The following is a 24346-nucleotide window of genomic DNA, read 5'->3' on the forward strand; positions in this document are numbered from 1 at the left end:
CCATGACAGCTCCCAAGGGAGCAATCAAGTCGAATTAGAGAGGACAGAGCTGCATATTCAAAAGGAAAGAGTAGAAAGAAGTGGAGGGAAAGGAAAACAGCTCCCTGTGGTTTGAGGGGAAAGGAGACTACAACTACGGAGTCAGGCATTAATTTCCATTCTTCTCCTGTCAGCTGCTGCTGTGGGGGTGGGGACCGGAAGAGAGAAGACAGGGCTAGAGGAGAGACAAATGCCTTCGGGGGTAAGTAGCAATTATGATGGGGAGGGCCTGCAAGAAAGAGAAGATCTTGGATCATGGAGACAGACTAGGATGGGCTGCCATTCCCAGCAGGGAGGGACAAACATTGTTATTTGTTGATGATACATGGTATCAGTCTCCTAGCTTTATTGCAAAACCTTACTCATTCATCAGTGGAAAATGTTTCTGAACGCCAGCTTTATGCCATGCATTCCATTAGCCACCGGGGAGACAGCAGTACGAAGCTTAGAACCGAGAAACGGGAACAGAAATTAGTGCCTTATCAAAATAACTAAGTAAGTACAATTGTGCTAATTAATGAGAGGTTATGAGGTGCCAAGAAAGGGGGATGTATATGAATGCAGGAAAGTCTCCCAGAAGGGTCTCCAGATGGATGGAGAGGTGCTGGCTTGGGGAAGGGTGTATATCCTAGGGATAGAAATAGACAGGGTACCTGTGCCCTAGGGCACACTGTCACAGAACCTCTGAGGTAGGAAAAAGCAAGCTGGTGTCATCCAGGGATGAAGTTCACAGAAATAGAAGTGGCCAAGATAAAATGAAGGAAAGGCAGGACAGGGTGAGAAGTTTGGGTTCCAACCTGACTCCAGAAAACATAGATGAGATCTAGAGAGGAAACTCACAGGAGACCAAAGTTCAATGTTTAGAAGTTACCTCAAAGTAGGGAACAGGGGGCTGGAGAGATGGCTCAGCGATTAAGAACGCCAAGTGCTCTTCTGAAGGTCGCGAGTTCAAATCCCAGCAACCACATGGTGGCTCACAACCATCCGTAATGAGATTTGATGCCCTCTTCTGGGGTGTCTGAAGACAGCTACAGTGTACTTATATATAATAAATAAATAAATCTTTTTTTAAAAAAAAAAAAAGTAGGGAACAGGCTGGAGGGAGAAACGATTGGAGATCACTAACATAGAGGTAATAAAGAAGATGGGATCAATGAAGAGACCTGCAGAGACGGGAGAGATATTTTGGGGAGACTCATGCTGACCGGGAGTAGACCAGACCCAAGGGTCCCTGTGCTGCATGAACATCTTTTTACATTATTTTTGGGAACCTAGGATCTGTAGAAATGCTGTCTTCCCTTTACTGTCCCTTTATACAGCCTGAGGTTTCCATGGATCTTGGGTAGTCTGCCTGAAGAGATACTCAATTTCCTTTCCAGGACCACATTTTGTTACCATGAACCTGTACTGCCCAAAGACAGAATTACAGAATGTCTCTCTTCAGTGGTGACTTCCCAGCCTCCACTTCTGAGCCCCTCACGTGTTTTTCCCGTTTTTCTCTCCTCCCATGGCAAAGCACCATGGTTGGCTTACCAGACTGGCATTAAAGAGATACAGTGCCAAGTCTTGGTTAGGAAGTGGCTGAGAAGATACCAGGAAGTGGAAGCTGACAACATCTTGTTTAATCTGATGCAGTTGCTTCTCTGAGCATTGACAGGGTTAACCTAAACTCAAATCAGTGGAAAGTGAAATAAGATTTGAGCTTTCTGTTGGTGGTGGTTAAAGAATAAATGTTTGAAGATATTACATTTGCAATGATATTGGAGATAAAAATTATGATACTCAGGTAGAAGAGATCGCGCAACAGTTAAGAGCCCTTACTACTCTGGCAGAAAAATCAGGACTCAATTCCCAGAACCAACATGGCTCCTCACAAACCATCCATAACTCTGGTTCTAGAAAATGTGATGCCCTCTTCTGGCCCCCTTCTGCACTGACACACATGTGGTACACATACATATATGCAGGCAAACATATAAACTAAAAATAAACCTTTAAGAAAAAAATTCTGATATTCGTATTATTTCAAAAATACTCGTGGCTTTACTTGTCAGCAATCACAGCCTTTGACTTGGCAATTCCACTTAGAGGAACATTCCTAGATAGATTTTTCACATATAAAATCAGACTGGGGGTGGGGGGCAGGCTGAAGAGATGGTTCAGAGGTTAAGAGCACTGACTGCTCTTCCAAAGGTCCTAAGTTCAATTCTCAGCAGCCACATGGTGGCTCACAACCATCCGTAATGAGATACAATGTCCTCTTCGGGTGTGCATGAAGACAATGACAGTGTACTCATTTGTAGATATTAAATAAATAATATTTTCAAAAATATCTCAAATGTCCATAGTTAGTCGCTCAGGCTATCATCACCTTTAGAGGTAACCATGCCTCTGAGGACCTCACTTAGCAAGCCTTCCTCAGATCTTCTGACAGGGACCTCGGGGAGCTCTGCGCAGCTATGATGGACTGAAAAGCCATTCCTCCAGATCAAATTTCTCACTGACCATTTTTAGAAATCCTATTTGTGGAGCGTGCTCCTGAATCTCTTAATTTAATTCGTTAATGTGACTGAAGACCTTTGCTAATATCCATCAAGTGGCAAACGCATAGACCAAATACGATGTTTCAACACAATGGAAAAGGAATGGCACCACTAGTGGAGTAAAGAACTGATACAAGGGATGGTGAGATGGCTCAGTGGGTAAGAGCACTGACTGCTCTTCCGAAGCTCCTGAGTTCAAATCCCAGCAACCACATGGTGGCTCATAACCATCTGTAATGAGATCTGATGCCCTCTTCTGGTGTGTCTGAAGACAGCTGCAGTGTACTTACATGTAATAATAAATAAACCTTTAAAAAAAAAAAAAACCTGATGTATATTAGAACAGGGGTGAATCCCCAAAAACATTCTGTCAAGTGAAGGCAGTTATGTGCTTCAAAAGGCCATATTATATATTTTAGAGCTGAGTAAACAAACAAACAAACAAACAGAAAAGTATTTTTGCTGGGCCTGGGGAGTCAACTAGGGAATAACTGCAAATGAGTATTCCGAGTCTTCTTTTCTGCTTGATGGGAATGTTCTGACATGAGACTATGATGATCACAAACTCAACAAAACTAAAGTATTTTAATTATATGCCTCACATGAGTATATCTATAGGATATGAATAAGTACATCACTACTGCTAAAAACAAACTTCATTCTCTTGTACAACTGATACCTTAACTCTTCGACAATGTGAACTCGGTCTGTGATTCATAAATACCATACCCATAGCAGCCTGTGTCTCTGCTCACCCCATACCCAGAATGCCTTACCACTCCTTAATCCTTCCATAGTTCAGCCTCTTAAACAATGGATCACCATCCTGTATGTAATGACTCTCTCTCTCTCTCTCTCTCTCTCTCTCTCTCTCTCACACACACACACACACACACACACACACACACACCCCACATTATAGTTAAAATTTCTAGGTACGCAAGAACCAAAATTAACACAAAATCAACATGCAATGAATCCAAAATGTTCTGGCAAAGCTCAACATACTGTGGCACATGGCTTGTCAGCTGCTTTGATTTTGTACACACAATATGCACACTTCATTCTGCACATGTCAGACCACCCGAGGCCAACAAATTGAAGCACCTCGGTGCAGATTTGAGCCAATGATATTCTCCTAACAGTGTTTTTATTGTACGTGAGAGTGTTATGCACTGTATTAATTAAAGGGTGATGGTTTAATTACAGAAAACAAAGACTTAATATTTTCCTACTGTCACTCCTCAGTATATCTTTGGATTCTATTGCATTAGGATGTTTAATTTTTAAAACTGCTATCTGAGTTGCTGATTTGAGTTTCATTTTTTAAAAAATAGTTAAGTGAATTTGGACTTGTAAGCAGGGCAGAATTTCCTACAACTTATGAAATGGCCCTAAACTTACATCAGCAATTTGGTACTCTGAGTTTAAGCTAACCAGTGTTCTCTGCACTGATACAATCCTAAATGCAAAATACTGATAACCTTGAACTAGGGGAGATGCTGCATGACCTGCAGTATCTGGGATTTCGTCAAGAGTTAATTGTTTATCTATAAAATATGCAAATATACCCATCTAATTAGTGTGCAAATTTGTCTTTAATAAGTAGTATATATTTGTCTTGCATAAATGCTAAGATGGTATAAATGACAAAGAGTTACTTTAAATAAATTTTTTGTGATTCACTATCAGTAAGTTTGGTTTGCAAAACTAATTTCTAGGCCAGGGTTATGTAAAATTTTCTAGGGCAAACAGTGTTGTGAGCAGAAGTCCAAGGAACTCTATTCTGATCCAAGTGGCAACTATTCCTTAAGTCTATCTTGTTTCTGGATGGACAAAAGGTATTATAATGGAACCAAAGGCAGCATCTAGAGAGGATGCAGGTGAAAGGAGACATCCCTGTCAGTGACACTAGAGACCTGAGAAGTACCTAAAAGTGTTCAAAAGACAGGGCTTCAGAACCTCATCCCAAGATGGGATTTTCCACCCTGGAGGCCAGCCAGGGTATCTTCAGGCCAACCATGTTCACCAAATCCAAGCCCAGTTAGCCATTCTCACAGGTGCTGTTTCTTCCAATTGGCCTCACTCTGGAGTTCCCAGAGCTACTGCAGCAGGGAAAGGATTTTCGTGGCCTGCCTCATTCCTGTTTGGTTTATCATCACACTGCTGTTGTTCTGTCAGAAAACAGTGGCGACAGATAAGACAAGAGATGTCAAGGGCCTCATTCAAGAGCACTTCCTTTCACACCTAGGCCCAGAACCCATGCTAGCTTCTTGGTATTCTAGGCCTATGTACACAGGGTTGCATAAACTTTTCTAAGGCAAATGGTGTTGCAAGCATAAGTCTAAGGAACTCTATTCTGAACCAAGTGTCAGCTACTCCTTCAATCTATCTTGTTTCTGGATGAACAAATGATAGTAAAATGGGAGCAAAGGCAGCATCTGGAGAGGCTGCAGGTGTTGCTGAAGTTCTTTCAGATAACACCTTTGCCTACTCTGCCTTCTCCAAAACCATCTTCCGCACAAAGCCAAAAAAAATGGCAGACAGGGCTGGACGCCATTCAAGAGGGACACCAATCTTTTAATAAGTGGACAGTCTGAGCATTCTGTAACAGTTGCACACAGGTCAGATGCATGCTGGGACTGAGCAAGGAGCCTCAGGCTACCCTGACTCCATGATGATGTCCTGGGCTTACGTCTGGATGGTGATCAGTTTTCAGAATGCTTCCCGCACAGGTGAGTTTATTCCACACAATTTAACATTTGGTAAATACACTCTTTCCGACCTCTCTTTAATGGCTTTGTGTATGTGACTTTGGAGTCTGCTACTAAGCTGTGAGCTCCTTGAGGACAGGAGATTATGCTCTGACTAATTTGTTAGTTCATTTCGACAAGCAACATCATTCTACCCGTGGAGCATCACACTACTGCCATGCAACAGATTTTTATCCAGGAATGTCTAGGACGCTCGTCTCCTTTTGTATCCTAGATAACCTTACCCACATGCAAGGATTCAGCTGCCGTGGAGTACATCACCAATTTTACAGCTCCCTAGTGCTCAGACTTGTGTAAACAGGCTGGATATTACCTGCAGATACCTGGAACTCACCTTGTTCTCCGCAGCACCATGTCCACACAGTGACAAATTCTGTATGTCTAGGAAGAACTTTGTGCTCTTCTTTCTCCATTGGTGTCATTTGTGCTAATCACAGGGGACTAGCTACCAAATCTTTCTTCTATTCTCTCCTCTGTGGTGCCTCTTCCAGTGTTCTCTTCCTTTCCCCCTTTCTGCCACTGACTGTTCTCTTCACTCCCAATGACTCCCCCAGTCACTCTTTTAACTCTTCTAACCTACTATCTTCTAAAACACCAATCCATCTCCTCCACGGTCATCCCTATGAAGGGTTGGAACAGTGTTGAACACCTCACTGTACTCCTAGTGCCCAGCCCTAAAAAAAAAAAAAAAAAAAAAACAACAAAAAAAAACCCTTAGATTTCCTGCTACCAGGAGGTGCTACCCAAGAAAGGAAGCAACCAACAGCCTTACACATGCATAAAACCTAGGAATCACAGCAATGACCAGCATGGCATGATGACCCTAAGGGTTCTGTAGTGGTATCCATACCTTGGCAGGAACCAACAGCTTTCTAATTGAACTGATAGCCCTGGTCAGCTAGAGGGAAATAGGCCTGGTACTGAAGACCTAGCCAAGTACCCAGGGCAAATGAGGTCATGGATCTTGGAGGAGAGCCAGCAACTTCTACCTTACTAAACCAGCCCAATCCTTAACTACATTCTAAACATGTATCCTTATACCCACAGATAAGTGTAGTCCTCACCCTTCATTAAGAAAACTTCTCTTACCACAGAGGGATACCATTACAGAAAACCACAATCAATCAACATGCAGAGTTGTGGAGTCCAGTCCCAACTGGCATATTTACAACCCAACTCCAGCAGCACCCAACACTCAGTGATCACTGTGGAAGAGGAAGCAGAAAGGCTGCAAGAGCCAGAACAGGGAGTTTCTTTGGATACCGTGTCTCCTAGAAATGTCAGAAATTTCATCAAGTCTCATCAGCATGTCTGCCTAAACATGACTTGAACAAGGAAGACACCAGTCGTGACACTAACGTGGAAGAGGGAGCGCTTATAAAGCCGCAACCCTACACAAAGAACTACACTCAACTAAGAAAGGCTGAGGGCCAGAGAAATCGTCGTCCCTAAGAGCATACCTTGGTTAGATAATGCCTAGGTCAGTCCTGAAAAAGACATGTACATACAAGTAATACTGGATACCTGAGAGACTGAGCAGACCCACAATTCAAGAAAAGAGGGCATGAATTTGAAAGGGAACAAGAGGGTAAAGTGTACGGGAGGGTTTCTGAGAAGGAAATGACATAATCTTATTATAATCTCAAACAATGAAAAGAATTATTTTAAAAGATTTTGGAAGCCAGTGGCAATGAGTGGGGCCCGACTGTGTTCTGCCTCCTTGGCCACTGGTCCTTACTGTGAAAGACCACAGTGCTAAATAATAGGGTGAAGAAAACAATCCACCTTGCACATCACACAAACTAGTAATCGTCTTTCAAAGGGCACTATTATTGATGTAAATGGCCCATCTGTCCTTGAGATAAGCATAATAAAGGAAACAATGGCCCACATTAGAAAATACTTGCTCAGGCTTTCAGACTAGGACTTTGATGAATGGGAATGACACCCTTAGGTACCTGCATGCTCTGGGTTCCTCAGACCTGCTCACTGGAACTCAGAGCTGGTCTGTGGCTCTGGAGGGACTCCCAGGTGTCTACGGACGCTTGAACGATGACTATCTGCTATTAGGCCGGTGTGTGTGTGTGTGTGTGTGTGTGTGTGTGTGTGTGTGAGAGAGAGAGAGAGAGAGAGAGAGAGAGAGATTACATCAAAACTCATGTGAGTATATGAACCTCTTCCCTTTCAACCCTTTCAAGGCCACTGTCCTGAGTTCTTCCCACTGTTCCTTCTACGTTTCCTTCTAGAATTTAGTAGGTTTTAATAAATAAGGTTAATGACCAGACTAAGCTGTGATATTTATTAGTCAATGATGAAGTTAAGAGACCCGGGACATTTCCACACTGCCGGTGAAGACGACCCCAAGCAAAAAGCATGAGGAGTTCTAGAAGTATTTGATACTTTGATATTTCTCTCTTTGGAGAGTTATAATGCCCTCCTCTACTCCCAATGTTCACATTAACCACCCTGATGCTACAAGCCAGCAACCTCCACAAACCATGTTTAGAGGCTTACAGGTGAAGGCTCACCTCCTCTGAAATCTAGGCTTGGGAGATGGCTCAGTTTAACACGCTTGTTGCACAGCCTGAGTATCTGAGTTTGGATCCCCAGTATTTATAGAAAAAAGCCAGATATGCCTAACCCAGAGCTAGGGAGGCAGTGACAGGCAGGTCCTTGGGGCTCATTGGCCAGCTCACTTATCTAGCTGAAAAGATGTGATCCCAGCTTTAATGGGAGACAATGTCTCAAAACACCTGATCTTGGCCACTGGCTTCCACACACCTGCACGCACATACATACATGGACACCTACATACTTATACATTCGCATGACCACTTACATATCATACACATGCACACCCAATCCTCAAAACCAGCTTTTCTGCCTCTGATACCCGACAAGATTCTAATGTTTGTAACCACTACCATGCCCTCCTGAGTGAACTTATTTCTTTTGTTGTTGTTGTTGTTGTTTTTTGTTTTGGTTTGGTTTTTGGGGTTTTTTTTGTTTTGTTTTTTTTGTTGTTGTTGTTGTTTTGGGTTTTTTTTGAGACAGGGTTTCTCTGTGTAGCCCTGGCTGTCCTGGAACTCACTCTGTAGACCAGGCTGGCCTGGAACTCAGGTGAACTCATTTCTTAAACCAAGATCGGATAAGACAGAAGAATCCACTCATTCTCCAAAAATGTCTGAGGTACTGTTCCAGCAGAAAATACATATATGCAGACCTTGTATTGTAACACAGTGAATCAGCCAGTGAACAAACGCCACAAATATGAAGGTGCCTGTGTAGCTACTTCTGAATCGAAACACTCCCTCCTGGAGAGAAGAGAGGAGCTCTTATGACCCAGGAAGCTAAGGAAGCTTGGAGCTCAGGAAGCTGAGAAAGTTACAAGGCTCGTGAGGCCCCTTCCCAATGTTATATAAGCAGGAATGGCCGGCGGGGGAGAGAAGACTCACAGGGAACTGCCTGCAAGCTACATGGAGCTCCAGAGGTATGGCTTTGCTGAGTCACCATCCCTGGTGACAGGGGCTTTTAATGACACAGCTGCTATGGGATCACTCACTCTCCTGGAACTTCGTGTTCATTCTCTTACAAGTAACCTCCGTAAATTTATTAGTTCACCAAGCAGGAACCGACTGGGTGAAATTGTTTTAGGTCTGTTATTGGTGTCCTACCTGGCATGAATAGTTGTGGGTTTTTTGGTTTTGGTTTTTGTTTTTGTTTTTTTTAATCTTTCTGTGGGAAGTTATGCAACAAAGTAACACACTGTGAGAGAGCACGTGGAAAAACATGCTAGTGGTAAGTCAGGTGGCTGGGAAGGGCTTCCGAAATTTGAATGATACCTACCCAGCCAGGTGGGGAGTCCCGTTCCAGACCCAAGAACCAATCCCTAGAACACGTAGCCTGGCATATGCCAAGAAAACCAGGACACCAGTGTGGCCATAAGAAAACAGAGTCAGGAAGATTGGCAAGTGGCCAGGGACAAGAGACCTCACCTCTGCCAGCTGGAGTCTGGTGACCACAGTCAACTTTCTGAGTTTCAGTCTCACCACATGCAAAATACTATTTTCCTTGCAGGGTGTGGTGAGGCCTCAAAGGTCCTGGAAGTAACTCCTATAGAGTCTTCAGCAACTACCACTTGCTGACTACCAGCAATTACTGCTACTAGTACGATGGCCATCATTACTGTGTCAACCTCAAGACCTGCCCCTAGCTGAGTCAACAGGGTGTGGAAGCCATCTTGATCCTAGATAATTTATGCGACCCTGTAATCAGCAGAATGTAAGAACTAGAGGTTCAAATTCCCTCTCTGTACAGACCCATCGAAACAACACCGGCAGCCCTTCTCTTTGCTGGCAATTTCCCAGGCTTCCTCTGAGCCTACTTCAGTGTAGACCATCTTCTTTCAATCGGGCTTTCAGTGGGACCCTATCTTCCAGCAGCTCAGATCACAGGAAAACAAAACCCAACCCAGCTCAGAGGCTCTGGGTCCGTCCACTCTGCAGTCTGTAATTGGACATCACCTGCTGTCAAGGGAAGCTGCTATGTCAGTAGAAATGGTTACCACTGTGCTCTGTGGGAACAATAATGGAAATATGATGGCCGTGCCCAATCAGGGGAGATGGTGGCCTCTCTGAACATGCCTCCAGCAGTATTCAACTTCATCAAGCACAAAGGAGCCCACAGATTCATTAGGGGAGCAGATAGGTCAGAGACACCACCATCCAGCTTCTCACCAATCAGCGTGGACTCCAAGAAAGAAGCTCTGGTATAGGCTGTAGGTTAAGCCTGAAAGAGTAAGGAGATTAGACAAACTAGAGGGCTAATGAAAACGTAAAATGTGGTCCTTGGGGCATAAACTCCTACATACCCAGAGGGTCCTATCATTTAGCACACCAACCAACCAAGACAACATTTCCTCAATGGCTCCCAAGAGGGCCTGAGCTTCCAGCTCACCTCCCAATATGCTCAATTTACCTCCCAGATGTGCTGGGCTGGGAGAATATGAACGGCCCCCTCACACATCACCAAAGTCCACGCAGCAGTGTACTGAAGAGAAGGGTGGCTCACAGAACGCAGTTTCTTTACGGCTAGCATCTTGAAAGGACTTCACGTTGCCTGCTGTATGACACGAAACAGAATTCTCTGAACTCCAGAGTGGTAGCGCAGATACACTCTTTGGAACGCATAAGAGCAAAGGAGTGAAGAGGTCTAATTAGAATATGGAGAACGTGCCCATCATGATAACCATCGCAGCCTCTAAAAGCAAAACTTCACATGATCCATTTGAGGCGACTGCCCTGCCTCCACTCCCAGCTGCCTCTACCTCTGTCTCCTCACGTCCTCTCTAATGGCGTTTAATGCTGTGTGACCTTGCCTTCTGACTTTTCCAGAGGGAGATATGAACAAATGTCTCTTCACCACAGATGGGACACTAACCATGGATCAAAGAAACGATTCTATCCAAGGCCAGCTTGGTGGACCAATGAGCTGACTTACAGGAGTATGAGGGATGTAGGGGGCTCAAAGGTGTCTATGTCACCCCACTGCTGGATGGTATAGATATGAGCAAGTGAGAGAGAAGGTGCCAAGTGAGTATGCCTGATACTGAGAGGGGGCATTTGTGCTTCACAAACAAGCTTAGAGTTAAGAAGCTCTGCCCAAAAGGGAACAACAGCAGATCTCCCACACCAAGTTCCTGGTACTTTCTGGTACCCAGAGAACAAGGATACTAGCATGACTACAAGAGCAAAGAGTCAGGAAGACTGGAAAGAGATGAGGCTGGGAGAGGACCAGGGCCAAGGGAGACCTTCTTCTGCAGTCCTGCCCAACCCAGAACCTGATCATGGTATATACATGGAGGGAAATTCACCAACCAGCTCCAGCTGGATGACCAGAAGTACCTCTTTAAACCTCTCCAGATCCGTCTTCTCCTTTGCAACACAGATATGCTAATAGTACCAAGTCTGTGAGATGGAATGTGAGGATCAGACAGACTGTATGTGCCTAAAAGCTCCACTCTTTGGGGAGTTTCAGTGTGGATGGATACAAGCCCAGTGGTGAGACAGGTTTGGAGGGCTTCCTGCTCCCTCAACAATGTTTACCATCTGAAGTGTTCTCCTGTCTGCCTCCTTGCTCAGCCTTGTGTTTCCAGTGTCTTCATCACAGTCTCTCTCTCTCTCTCTCTCTCTCTCTCTCTCTCTGTGTGTGTGTGTGTGTGTGTGTGTGTGTGTGTGTGTGTGTGAGTGTGTGTGCCTTAGGTGCACATGCAATTGGGAGTGCTAGTCACTCTCTCAGGGATGCCCACTTCACCAAGGGCAAATGAAGACTGACTCCCTCTCGGTACTCTGGGATAAAGGGAGCATCCCTCACTGCTCAGGGGCCCCATTGGAAGGCCCAAGATCCAGCAGACAGGCATCTTTATGTAGCCTGACACGTTTCAGACCCCAGGATCCACTAGCATGTCAGGAAGAGCTCTGACACCGCACAGTCCTGTGCCTCAAAAAACGAGCATCTGGTCCACCCACACCCCCAAGCCACTGGCAGCTCCACCAGGCAGTATCATGGAGTACCAGGCCCTGCCTGGAGTGGGGTCCCTAGCCATTATGACAGCTGCTGCTGCTGTTGACACTGCAACAGTGACAAATTCATCCTTCTGACAGGATCCTTTTAAATAATTCACAGGGAGCTGGGGATTAAGACACTGTTTCTCTCTGTCTCTGTTGAGATTTAAAATACCTCCAGCTGAGGGATTTAAAGAGAATATAATGGCCTGGCCCTCTAGGGTCTACCCTCCCCCTTTCCTCCTCTTTCCCTTTTCCCAAACTCAACCCCCACCCCCACCCCACCAGCCAGCCCTGTAACGAGAAGGTCCAGAAAACAAGAAAGAAAGGGGGGGGGGGGAGAGGGGAGCCAGTGCTTGGCTGGTCACTATGGCAACAGTGGCAGGGTATTCAGCTACTATTATCCCAGTACCTCACACATGTGATTATCTTAAGCTGTCTATTGAATGCGGTTCGCACTGCTGCCCAACATGGCCTTGTTCGACAAGGCAGGGGCGGGAGCTGCAGGCCCCAAGCCCCAGCATCCTTAATAGAGCTTGGCTCAGCCCCTAGTGCTACCGATGGAGGGCACAGAGTTAGCCCCAGAGAGAGCAGTGGTATATTCCTTTGGTTTGGAGGGATGGCTGCTACCCGAGGCCAGTCGGAAGCTGGTCCATCACACTGGGTCACAGGCTTCTCATTCTGTGAGCTCATAGCACATGGCCCATACAGGCTATAGCCAGCTGGAACTATCTTAGAGACCAGAGAGCCAGGCCCGGAGGGAAGGAGGGGCTCTTGGCTTCCTTACCATCATCAGAGTACACGTGAACTAAATTTGGCCTGGGAAGAAGGCTGCCTCTCCTTCAGTCTGCTGTCCCCCTCCCACAACTGGATGGAAACGTGGCCACCACCTATAACCTGCTTTGGGGGACTGCCCATGACCCGGGACTGCTGGAGTTTGCTGCCAGGATGCCTGAGGAGGGGTCTGATGCTCACTGAGGAAAGTTATATCATTCCTTTGCTTCTTGGACCTAGCTTTGGATTACTTCTACACCGAGGTGACTTGATCCATGAACATTCCTTAAATGACAAGACCAGTCAACAGTACCCACTAAACACATTCTACCTTTTCCAATGTCTTTTTGAAAATTCAACTCTTCCTATTGAGCCTGTTACCACTCTCAGGCGGAGGTGGGACCCCACCCAGCTTCCTCATCCATGGCTTGCAGTTAGCCCCCCTCTAAATATTTAAATATCAGCCTGGCCTTTTTTCCACCCCGTAGCTCTATGCAGATGAGGCTAGCCACAAACAGGTCCCAGTAACCTCCAAGACGGCCCAGCGTTTCACCTCTGGCTCATCGTCACATAATGAATTAATTGTCTGTACCTAAGTCCAAACCCAATTCATTATCAGGTGGCCTGCAGTACTCAAAGCAGAGATCTCAGTCAGCAAGGCAAGTCTGGATTCTTACTCTGACATCACATTGACTGTTCTGTCCTCTGTGACACCGAGACATGGCTTAGACTTGCTCTTCGATCAGGATGGATTAGGGCCAAGTGCATGGAGGTGAAGATGCAGCAGCGTGTGTCACACACACACACACACACACACACACACACACACACACACACACATATGGCAGGAGCAACTAATTCACCAGAACTAACTCTGAGACCACCGGATAAAACAAAGCAGCTCGCCAAGCTCTTTCAAAGTGTCCTCACTTCTGAGTGATTACCAAGGCTTTGGGAATGGGAACTGGACCCACCCACCATCATCAGATACCACTGTCTCTTCTTCTGGATTCCTAGCCAGGGTTCACGTGATCTGTAGGTAAGGCTCCGTACTTCATGTCCACTTAGACTTCTTATCTTCTGCCCCTAACCCTTCAGATCACAGGTCACCTGCTCCAGCGGTCCCTTTCATATATACTTTTAAGTAAGAAAAGACTGACCCCTTAGGTGCTACCTACAAGCACCACTCTGGGCTGAGGGTGCAAATCTCATGTTTCCCATTGTAGAGGATCGGAAAACACTAACCTCATTGCCTACCTGCCCTCTGGTTCCTGAAGCATCTGTGAGTCCTTGATTCCCCTCTTCACACTCCTCCACAGCCAGTGGAACAAGAAGGGACTCTCGAGGTCAGAAAGGTCACAGAGTTAGTCTCAGTGCTGTGACTTTGAGTAACAACTCTGAGATTTAAGGACACCACTGAAAAATGGAAGAAATGCCACCTACTGTGGGGATCCTGGTGAGAATCAGTGAGGTGTCACATGCCATCCTGGAACCTGGTACGCCAGGTCAGTGTTTAACTGCTATCAATAATAAGGTGTGTTCTCTGGTCTTCCTTGGGAAAAACAACCTAACAGAAATGCTAAAGTGTTTATCTTGTTCCCACCACCCTATCGAAGCCCCTCTGAGAAGAATCGGTGCTCAGGGCTGTCACAGGCACTGGTCAAAGCAAGCAGTATTGCCCTGAACTTAACTTTACAGTTTACCAAAAAAAAAAAAAAAAAAAGTAAATAAAATTAAATCCTCCCTGTCACTCTGCACATAAATGCTCACATTGCTCACGTGCAGAATATGGGCCCCAGGAAGTTCAAGACCTTAGCAGGAAATGGAAATAATCCCAGAACATCAGCTTCCAAATCCTAGGCTTGTTCCTTTAGAAATACAGTGGGTGATAATGAAGGTAAAGCTTCATCAGGGAGCTGCCCTGATTCTGCAGGGGTCCATCCTTCCTAGAGTCAGCATCTTTCTTCTGATAACTTGGCCATTCTCTACATCTGTGTTTTCCTGTGCGTATGCGTGTGTGCAGGTTATGTATCTATGCATGTTTGTGTGTACACATGCATATGTAAGTGTATGTACATATGTGCAGAAGCCAGAGGTTGAGACTATTACCAGCCTTACTCAATTGTCCTCCACCGTATCTGTTGGGACAGGAACCCTCTCAGAGTCCAGAGCTCACTGATTTGGCTTGATTAGCTGGCCAGCAAGCCCTGTGGATAGCCCTTGTCTCTACCTTCTTGCACTGGGATGGCAGATGCATGTCAAATCCAACTTTCTGCATGGGTGTTAGAGATCCAAACTCATACCTTCATGCTTATACATCGGGAACTGGCAGCTGAGTGCCGTCTCGTAGACCCCTTCGGACTTCCTAATTCAACATAACCTTGCTTCTACGCTCTGCCCTCCACTCAGGATTTTTCTCTGAGTAGAGCTGAGTAGAGTTCAGGCTGGAAGACCTGATCTGCTCTCCTCCATTCAAGAACCCTGCTCTCAAGGTCCTAAAAGCCCCTTGTCTTTCAAGTCAGGAGGAGCTGTCGTTCCATCTTCAGGCTAACATACCACAACCTTCCCATCGAGGACTTGAGAGATGACAAAGGGCACCTATCTGTCCCAGTTAACTTGGGTTAAGCCTATTAGGATGCAAACAAGCCAGATCTGGCCTAGGAAAAGAACTCATACATCCCCACCCACCCGCCTGTGTGCTCCCAGCTAAGTTGGAACATGACTTCCATGAGTGAGCCACTAAGACAACTGCTTCTTTCTAGGGCCACATCTTCTCCAAAAAGGGAGAAGTGGGTTTGGATAACGTCTGGGGATTTTGGACAGATCTAGTAAGCTGATGAATCATGTGAGGCATTTCTAAGGACAAGAAAGTTAGTGTGACATCAAGATTCTGGAAAGCCACAACTCCCAAAGTCCCTTAAACCAGTAAACTAGAAATAAGAACACCCTTATCCCCATTTTTTTTAACTTGCATGCATGTATACATATACATACATGTACACACACACACACACACACACACACACACACACACGAGTCTTTAGCCCAACTCTCCTCCCCTGAGGCTCCATCTAGTGCCCACCCACCCTCCTACCTCACCAGGCAGGCCTCTTGGTCTGTCCTTTCTGAGAGCAGATTCTGATCTCCTGGACCACCCTCCATCTCCTGGAGGAGGCCCCACCTCCCAGCTCTAGTCCTGAGCCCCCCTTGCCTTTGTCTATCACTGTCTCTGTCAGGCAGGTGATTTTAAACTTCCATTCCTAAAAGACGCATATTATATAAAAAATGTTTTAAGTGCCTCGGGTGTTTTGCTCCTCGTTGCTTCATAAAAGTGACATTAATAGCCAGGGAAGAGCTCGGCTGAGTGCAATTAGGGAGGATGTTTCAGGTATGAAAGCTGTTTTGAGCCTGCTAATGTTTCCTAATTACAGGCCTTTTGGTAGAGAGAGAAAAAGATAAAGAGTAGGTGGGAAACACAGGGTGGGGAGGTCTGACTTAGCTCAGTGGTTTACCTGAAGAGGGAGGAGGAGGAGGAGAGAGGAGGAGGGAGAGATCAGGGGGCCAGAGGTCATCAGCAGGGGGCTGGCCTCTCTTGGCTGAGAAAGCTAAACTAATTCCTGGGTAACAGCTAAGGAAAGGATTCCATTCGTGGCTGGTACTGTGAGAAAAAGACAGCCTTTTCCGCGGTGGGCAGGCCCAAATTCCTGGACCGCATGGGCGTCTCAGCTTGAGTCTTCCACAATCCACAGCTGTGGTGTGTCCTAAACGGGCTTCTCATTAGTTGTGTCCTAGGAGAGGATCAGCCTGTAAGGGGTTAAAGGGCAATGGGGGACACTGTTGAGCCACGGGATCTAAGGTGATTTATCTGCTGGTGGTGTACCTCATTTTTGTCTCCTTAGCAGTAAGATGGAGCCCCGGAAAGCCCTGTGGTTGGTTCGCAAGGGCCTCTCCTGTTGGTTGGTTGGTTTGTTTGTTGTTATTTTCAATCTTTCTCATTTGCTATCTAAGAACTTTCGGGAATCTATACCCTGAGAGAGTTACAGTATGTCCCCCTTCCCTACAGACCCTAAGTTTTCACTGGGCCTAGCTCAACCCTGAACATAAGCAACAAGTCCTCTATTGGACTGTGGGTATAGAATCCAAGACAATTAGGCCCAAGTACAACACATGCCAAGGCTTCTGCTTAAGGAAGGGGCCGGGTGGCAGCTGTTTTCTTCTTTTCCAGCATAGAGATGGAAGAGGCTAAAGGGGGGAGCTACTGCAGACATGTCATGAGACAGAGGAGCTATAGCATCCGATCAATACCCAATACTGTGGGAGACAAGCAAGAAGAAGGAGTGAGAAAAGACAGAAAAGAATAAAAGAGACAGGTGTGGGTGTCAAGGGGGTGTCAGCTCACTCCCATGGTCTAAACTGGCCCATGCTATCTGGACCATCCGTGCCGTGAGCTCAGTTCCGTCCTCAAAGACTTCTTTGAACTTTTCTGCCCTGACTGAGGAGAAGTGTGTGTTGAGGGGAGGTGCCAAGGACTTAGCCACCAGGCCACATGCTCTCAGATCAACACACAGTTTTGAAAAAGCACAACCGGCCCGGCCACACCCCCTGCCCTCCTGCTCCTGGCTCGCCTCCAAAGTCAAATAGGGGACATTCCATTCACAAAACCCTTTCTCTCACCCACAGCTAAATTTCACTTGGATCTGCCCCTAACTCAGCTCCTAATTAGCAGGATTGAGTCATCAAAGGAAGAGGAGAAGAAAATCAGCCCTCCAGAGGGCTGATAATAGGCTAGTGTTTCCTAAGTAAGTGCCAAAGAAAACTTCTTTACCTAGCCTTGTCCTGTGTGCGGCTGTTACAGGGAGGTGAGGGAGTCTAACAGGCAGGCCCTGATCTTGTGGGCAGGGATCAGCCAATGTGGATGTGAGCAGACATTTGATGTCACAACCTGGCCTAGGCTGCTGCTCTATCCCCATGTCACTTACTAGCCCAGAAAAATCAGAATTGATTTTGTTGGCCTTGGAAGAGACAGGCAGTTCCTGGAGTGGCTTTCTCTCCTGAGTGTCATTTCCTCACTCCCATGAGAGCCAGCTGGCAAAAGCGCCTTGAGCACTTGAGGTTGGAGAACAGAGCCAGGGATGCCAAGTGGCCCAGGCAGTCCACACACCTGGATAGCCAGACAGTGGGTACTGGGAAAGCCCTACGGGAGCCTGCAGCTTCTGCAGGGAGTTAATGGCCAGGCATAGGCTTTCAAATGGGAGTCTTTCCCTCTGCGGAAGCTGGCTCTAGGAGCTTAGCTTAGTCAGTTCTCCCACCACAACACAGACCTGCCTAGAGAAGCCTCAGGGAAACTCCTTCAACTTCATTTGTCTATACATAGACACATATACATACATGTACATATATCTACACAGGCATATACATATACACATAAAAATACATTTGTATTCAAACACACACACATACATATACACATACACCACATATATACACCGATACATATGCAGAAATGTAAAGGTATACAAATGTATATAACACTACATAATACATAAATATGAACATATACATATATACACAGGTACATTCACACATATACACAAATATGCACATATCCTATATATACATATACACATATACATATAATCATATGCCCAAACACAGGCACATATAGGTGCATATACATATACAGATATATAGTATATAAATATATGCATATACAAATACACACACACACACACACACATATATATATATATATATATATATATATATATATATATATGCTGATTACACACAGAGAGTGTACAGGAGTCCAGTTTATTCAAACTGTGGGCCCACCAGGCTTGATTCTGGATCCCTTTTCCAATTTTCCTCTGTCAAGTCTTGGTGAAGAATGGCTTATTAAAATAGTCAACTCCACCTGCCACTGGCTGTGAAGGTGATTCCGAGAGGCAGCACAGATACACATAGAGTCTGGAAGCCCACAGAGAAGTCTTGGAAGGTGAGAACTTACGTAGATATTCACTCTTAGAGGCTCACATCATAGACACAGGCACTGACACAAGAGAAGACCATCTATGGCCCAGGTACAATAGTAGGTGAGCTCTGCCCAAGCTCTTTGAGTAAAGGGTTTGGATTTCCAACAAGGAAACTGAATACACCTGATTCTCGGGGGACACACGGCTGTGCCTCTAACCCATTATAGTCAGAGCTTGAAAAAGAAGGGCATCTCCTGGGTGTCCATTCTCCTTCATCGGGCTCATCTCACAGGTAATGCTATTTGCATTGCTAACTAGCTCTTTACTGACAGTTGGATATTGCAAGGCCTACAACTAACTCTTTGTTGGGCTACAGTGAACCTGTCCTGGGCATCTCTTAGTGTGGAGCCCTGCGATCCAGATGCAAAGAAGTATTATTTATTCATTAATGACAAACATTGCTGGTGACTGCACCCTGCTAGGCTGCCACCAGGGACACAGACTTAGAGCAGTCTCACCCTCTGGGCCTTGGAAACATGGCCGCATCCTTTCCATATGGTCGTGTTTGAGAGGCCAGTGATGTGACCACTGAGCCCCAGATGGAGGAGCACCCAGGAGGGTCCCATAGGGGACAGAACAGAGCTAACACATGCAGGGAAGAGGGTTAGGGAGGAAGGCAAAAATGGAAGAGGCCAAGCAGCGTCTAGAAACAGGACTGACTATGAAGGATCACGTATCCGTAAAAGCCACTATTTACAATGTAGTGTAATTACTTTAAATTCTCTGAACTCACCACTGCCCGGAGGTCTTATACAGAGGAGAGCCAAGAGAACAAGGGTCTATCCAGCCTAGGAAAGAGGTTGTGGGGAACTGCACTTGGGTGTTCTCAAATAACCACAGTCCTTTAGAGGGAACCCAATACCCCCTGGCATCGTCCACTTATAACAGGAATTTTACTTTTTCCTCTCCATTTACCAGGTAGGCATGTGATTTTGATGAAGCCAAGTGACTTACATGAAAGGTGGGCTGCTTAATTACCAAGCGGTATTTTGAATTCAGGCATAAATATGTTCTGATTCTGACATGTAATATTACAGTCAGCTTTCTAATATCAGAACTGAGAATGGCATAGGAGCTAGGAATGGGTGGTGAGCCAAGGTCAGACCAGGCAGTTCTCAAGCACAAGAGCAGAGAAACACAGATAGCCACATAAACCAAAGGTCTCTTAGGATCCCTCTCTACGGATCCCAAGGGGCTGCCATGTGGCATGGACAGCATCCACTGCAGTGACAGCTGCCTCGCCTCTTGGGAAGGACAGAGTGATCCCTTCTCAGGGCAGGACAAACGTAACCCAAAATTCCTTCCAGGCTCATACAATGACACCACCCAGTTGCCTTCTCCAGCCCAAGTCACTAAAGACTTACTGACTACAAAGAGACAATTCAAGTGGCCTATGTCCACTAACTTCTCTACTGGGTCTGAAGTAGATATGAACCACCCAGTACAGCTTTTTAGCTTCTCAAATGGCCCAAGCTCCTCTGGGTCTGAAGTTTATGTTCTGTCCCAGCCCCAAACTGAGCTTCTCTTCACCCAGACGGACTGCATCTCAAATCTTACCCCTGACATAAGGCCACAGCTTCCGGTCCTACTCTAGTCTCAGGTGTACCTATATACCTGTTCTACAGTCTCACTAGAGCTCCCTCAGTCATAACAGTCAGTCTATAAGGTGCCAACAGTCTCCTATTATCTTTGTTCCCTCCACTCTATAATCGCACCTTTACATCTGTAACTCCGGGTACATCTACTGCCGAAACTCCTACTGGTCGACCCGAGCAGGAGAGTAGCCGGCAGTACAAATGTCCTCCACTTCTTAAAGTTGCATGCCTCAAGACTCCCCAACTTCACTGTCTAAAACCTCAATCCCCCCTCAGACAGCAGGTCTGAAGTTAGGATAGATCCCATTTCATGGCTTCCTTCACCGATCTAGATCACACTGATCTTTCCACATACCTGGATCTCTGTCCTTGGCCAATGTGTCCCCAGTCTTTCTGGCCCTCCATGACCTACTCTGTCTTCATCCTTCTTTCATTGCCACAATCTCTCTCACTTTACCTCCTATTGACTGGCACTATGTAATCACTGCTTCCGGCCCCTGCCCTGGTGCTCTCTAAAAGCATCCATGTGAATTACTGACAGGGTCCTTGGGGCTAGACATAGTGATAAGTTTTATACCTTTGCCTCTCTTTCCTCCTCTTTCTCCTTGACACACCCTCCCTTGGTGTCAATGAAATGGTCCTCTCAGCTTCCTCCCACCTCCTCTGTCTTATCTTCAATACAGTTATGCAACCAGAACACTCAGTTGTTCTCCCAGGGACAGAGGAGCCACATCATAGAGTCCTGCCTCACTGATTGGAGCCCTTAGAAGGAGTCTACAGCCATGAGGTCAAATGGACCTGCCTATGGCTGCCCCGGAGGCACTGCAAAGGCAGCATGTCACAGCTGAGCCTGCCTCTTCCCACAAAGTCTGTGCTTTTCTTTGTGCCCCCAAAATGGGGCAATTCATATGTACAATCAGAAACTTAAAACAAATACACATTAGATCAGCTGGTGAAGCAGATGCAGTTCTTGGTGGTAGCAAATACACCAGGTTCTATAGTCTGGAGACCGTGAACTGGTTAGAATGCAGAATGATGAGGTATAAGGGAATCAAATACTAGCACAGAGAGGTGTAAAGACTGCAATGGTGTAAGGCATTGGTGGGAAAACTTCCCTGACACCCAGAGGATGGGTGATGGAGCAGGGAAGGGCCCAACCAAGCTGGGATGCAGAGGTGTCCCTGAGGGTGGGCCAAGTGAACAGAGAGGTCTGAAGATGATAAAAGACTCAGAAATCGCTCCTGATCTCAGCCTTTGCTGTGGACTAAGGTGGTTCTAAGCCTATGAGCATGAATGAGAAATGGAGAAAGGGGAAGTTCCCCTTGCACTGTACTGAGACAGACAAGCTCCTGAGCATACAAAACAAGATGTGAAGTTGGATACAGGAAACCCTGGTGAGTTACTAGCATATGCAGCCTCTACTCAGGATAGCAACAGAGAGAGGAGAGAGATGGGCACAGGATGGATGCATGGTCTTTAAGATAGCCCTCTCAACCCAGGCCCAGGACCAGCCTGACCGTCCCACTGGTTGCTGTAAGCCAGACAGACTCAAGAGGCTCTTGGAGCATGAGTTGATGACTTATCTGGTTGTAGAGTTCCTACAAGAAATGCCTGGAGGTAGCTGTGTCATGCTAAGAACAAGGTGTGTGTATGGAGGGAGTGGAGTCAGAATGTGAGCAGCCCAGACAGCTGCCATCTCGAGAGGGCAACACTTGACTTTGAACATCCCCTAAAAGGAAAATCTTCCTTGGGAAAGACTTAATGTTTAAAAAGATAGGTGTTACATACAAAAAAAGAAAAGAAAGACAAATCAAGGGAGGGCAATCCACAAATCATATATATTTGACAAAGGGCACAAGCTTTGGACATTCAGGGATCCTAACTGGTCATCTGGTCGGCTTTGTATGAAGTCCCAGTTCAAGTAGGCTGTTTTCCCCTGGTTACCCACAGCCTTTCTAGTAGCATTAGGACCTGTCCAGGGTGAGAAGCCTTTGCTGGGTCCTAACCCACTGTTCTGGGAACTGCTAGCTTCACCATGGCTCGCTCGAGGCATGCAACTTATCTCTGGTGGTGCAACCTGCAAACACAGGGATTGGGGGTGGGATCTGGACATGATAACCCTGGGGAGTGTGCATGTGAGAGCATCAGTGATCTACCACCTGAGGAGCTCTTAGGCTAAAGTGAGGGGCCCTGTTGTGCTGAAAGTCCCCTGTGGGTACTACTTTACCAAATACAGAAAGTCAAGAGCAGGAGAGGAAGCCTGGGACAACCCTGCTCTACCTGACTTCTCTCCTTGCATGGAAAAACAAAACAAAACAAAACAAAAAAACCACTCATCCCTCTGTACTCTCCCTTCATTATTAAGACCCAGAGCCAGCCAATCACTGTGCAGGACATGAGAGCATCTTCTCTATCCCCTCCATCCCAGTGTGGCCCACCATTTCTGGACACCCTCTTTCACTCCTCTCAAAGAGCTCTGTGAGTAGAGCATTGTAATCTGACTCTTCAGATATGCCCAAGGCAGCTGGAGCCTCTTCCATGCCTTTCTCCCAGTAGTTCTCCACAGCCCTATCAGTAGGGTGGCCCTTTTACTCTGTTGTCCATATCTCTTCATCTCCTGGCAGATTGAAAACCCAAGGACCGTCTGACTGAGCTGTGTTCTAATACGCCCCAGCTCTTCCTGACACTCTCCGCCTACCATGTTCTATGCATAGACTTGGGCCTCCTGTCTTTTCATGACCCACCCTTTGGCCAGATGTCCCTCCTACCTGGATCATCTTTACAAGCCCCCCCCTCCCCTCATGCCATACCTATCAAACTTCTGTTCGCTCCTCTAAATCCAGCTCACATGAACCTTCTTTGTTTGGGTTCCTCATTGCCAGTTCTGTATCACATGAGACCATTGACCTCTCCAGTGTCCCAGAGATGCACCCTACCTCATCCATGAACATGGTTGGTTTTCAGAGGAGACCTTGAGCAATACAAAACTGTACATCAAAGCTACAGGGTCTGGCCAGGTACATATACACTGACAGAATGAATGAAGAACGTGTCTCTAAGGCAAGCTCCATGTGAAAGGCAGCCTCAGCCCTTCTGACTGCCAGCCCCTTCTTCATGCTCACGGCCTCCCTGCAGCCTGTGGGCACTGCTGATCTCTGGTGTACTGTAAAGGCATGAGCTTTAATGTCCCCTTTCTGACACATCTATCTATGGCTTGTATTGATTGCCCGGGAGCTGGCTGTCTGGAAGGACGAGGTCAAGAGATGCTCCACACCACACGTAAGGGAGCATCCCGGGTCTGAGACCCTGTGGTGCTGCTTTCTAGAAAGGCAGTGTACCCTGCATTCACTCCGTGCACTGCTACCCACATGTATGGCTCTAAGAAGAGCCCTGTACCTCCCAGCCATCTTACGGAACCAAGACCTCTCCTGAAGGACGGAAGGATGCTGGTGTGATACTCACCCCGGAGGCGGGGTTGGCCGTCCATCCCAACTCTGCAGTGGCTGTTCTTGTGTCCATCAATGTTTCTGCAAATCAGAAAGAGAATGGAGCATGAAGCTATGTGTCATAGTATCTGGTACCAGGAATAATCTTGGGTATCTTCTCGTCTAGGCTCAGACCCATTGCAGACCTCATGGTCTTCTCTCCAGGACTTCCCAGTTGCCTGTGCCTTGATCTACTATCTTGGCACTCACATCTTTATCTCCCATATCCAGCATCTACCCACAGTGCATTACTCGACCCAAGGGCTTTCTCAGGGCCATGCTGACCCGGTTGACAGACGACAAGCCTTTCTCTAGCCTTTCTGAACCCTCTGTGTGTCCTCTCTCTCTCCCCCTAACTGCTTCTCCAGCCTCACCTCTCCCCAAGAATTCCCCAGCCTCCTCCAAGGTGTCCCTGTTGATGTCCTTAAAAGTTCTCAGACTGCTCACCGAAATATTGATATTCCCACAAGTCTCTCTGCCCCTGGGCCAGACATATGCCCACCCTCTCCCCCAGGAACCTGACAGGGGCTTAGGCAATTTG

General features: G+C 46.5%; 1 protein-coding gene across 1 annotated transcript in view; it reads right to left on the minus strand.

Moving 5' to 3' along the window:
* The window catches only part of Ephb1 (EPH receptor B1), a 433913-nt gene that overhangs the window by 285333 nt on the left and 124234 nt on the right, over positions 1 to 24346 (minus strand). The window contains exon 2 of the mRNA XM_021208040.2: positions 23783 to 23847. Coding sequence (XP_021063699.1) covers positions 23783 to 23847 — 65 coding nt within the window. The remainder of the gene's footprint in view (positions 1 to 23782; positions 23848 to 24346) is intronic.

Source organism: Mus pahari, chromosome 10 (assembly GCF_900095145.1).
Source record: "Mus pahari chromosome 10, PAHARI_EIJ_v1.1, whole genome shotgun sequence".
NCBI classification, from domain to species: Eukaryota; Metazoa; Chordata; class Mammalia; order Rodentia; family Muridae; genus Mus; species Mus pahari.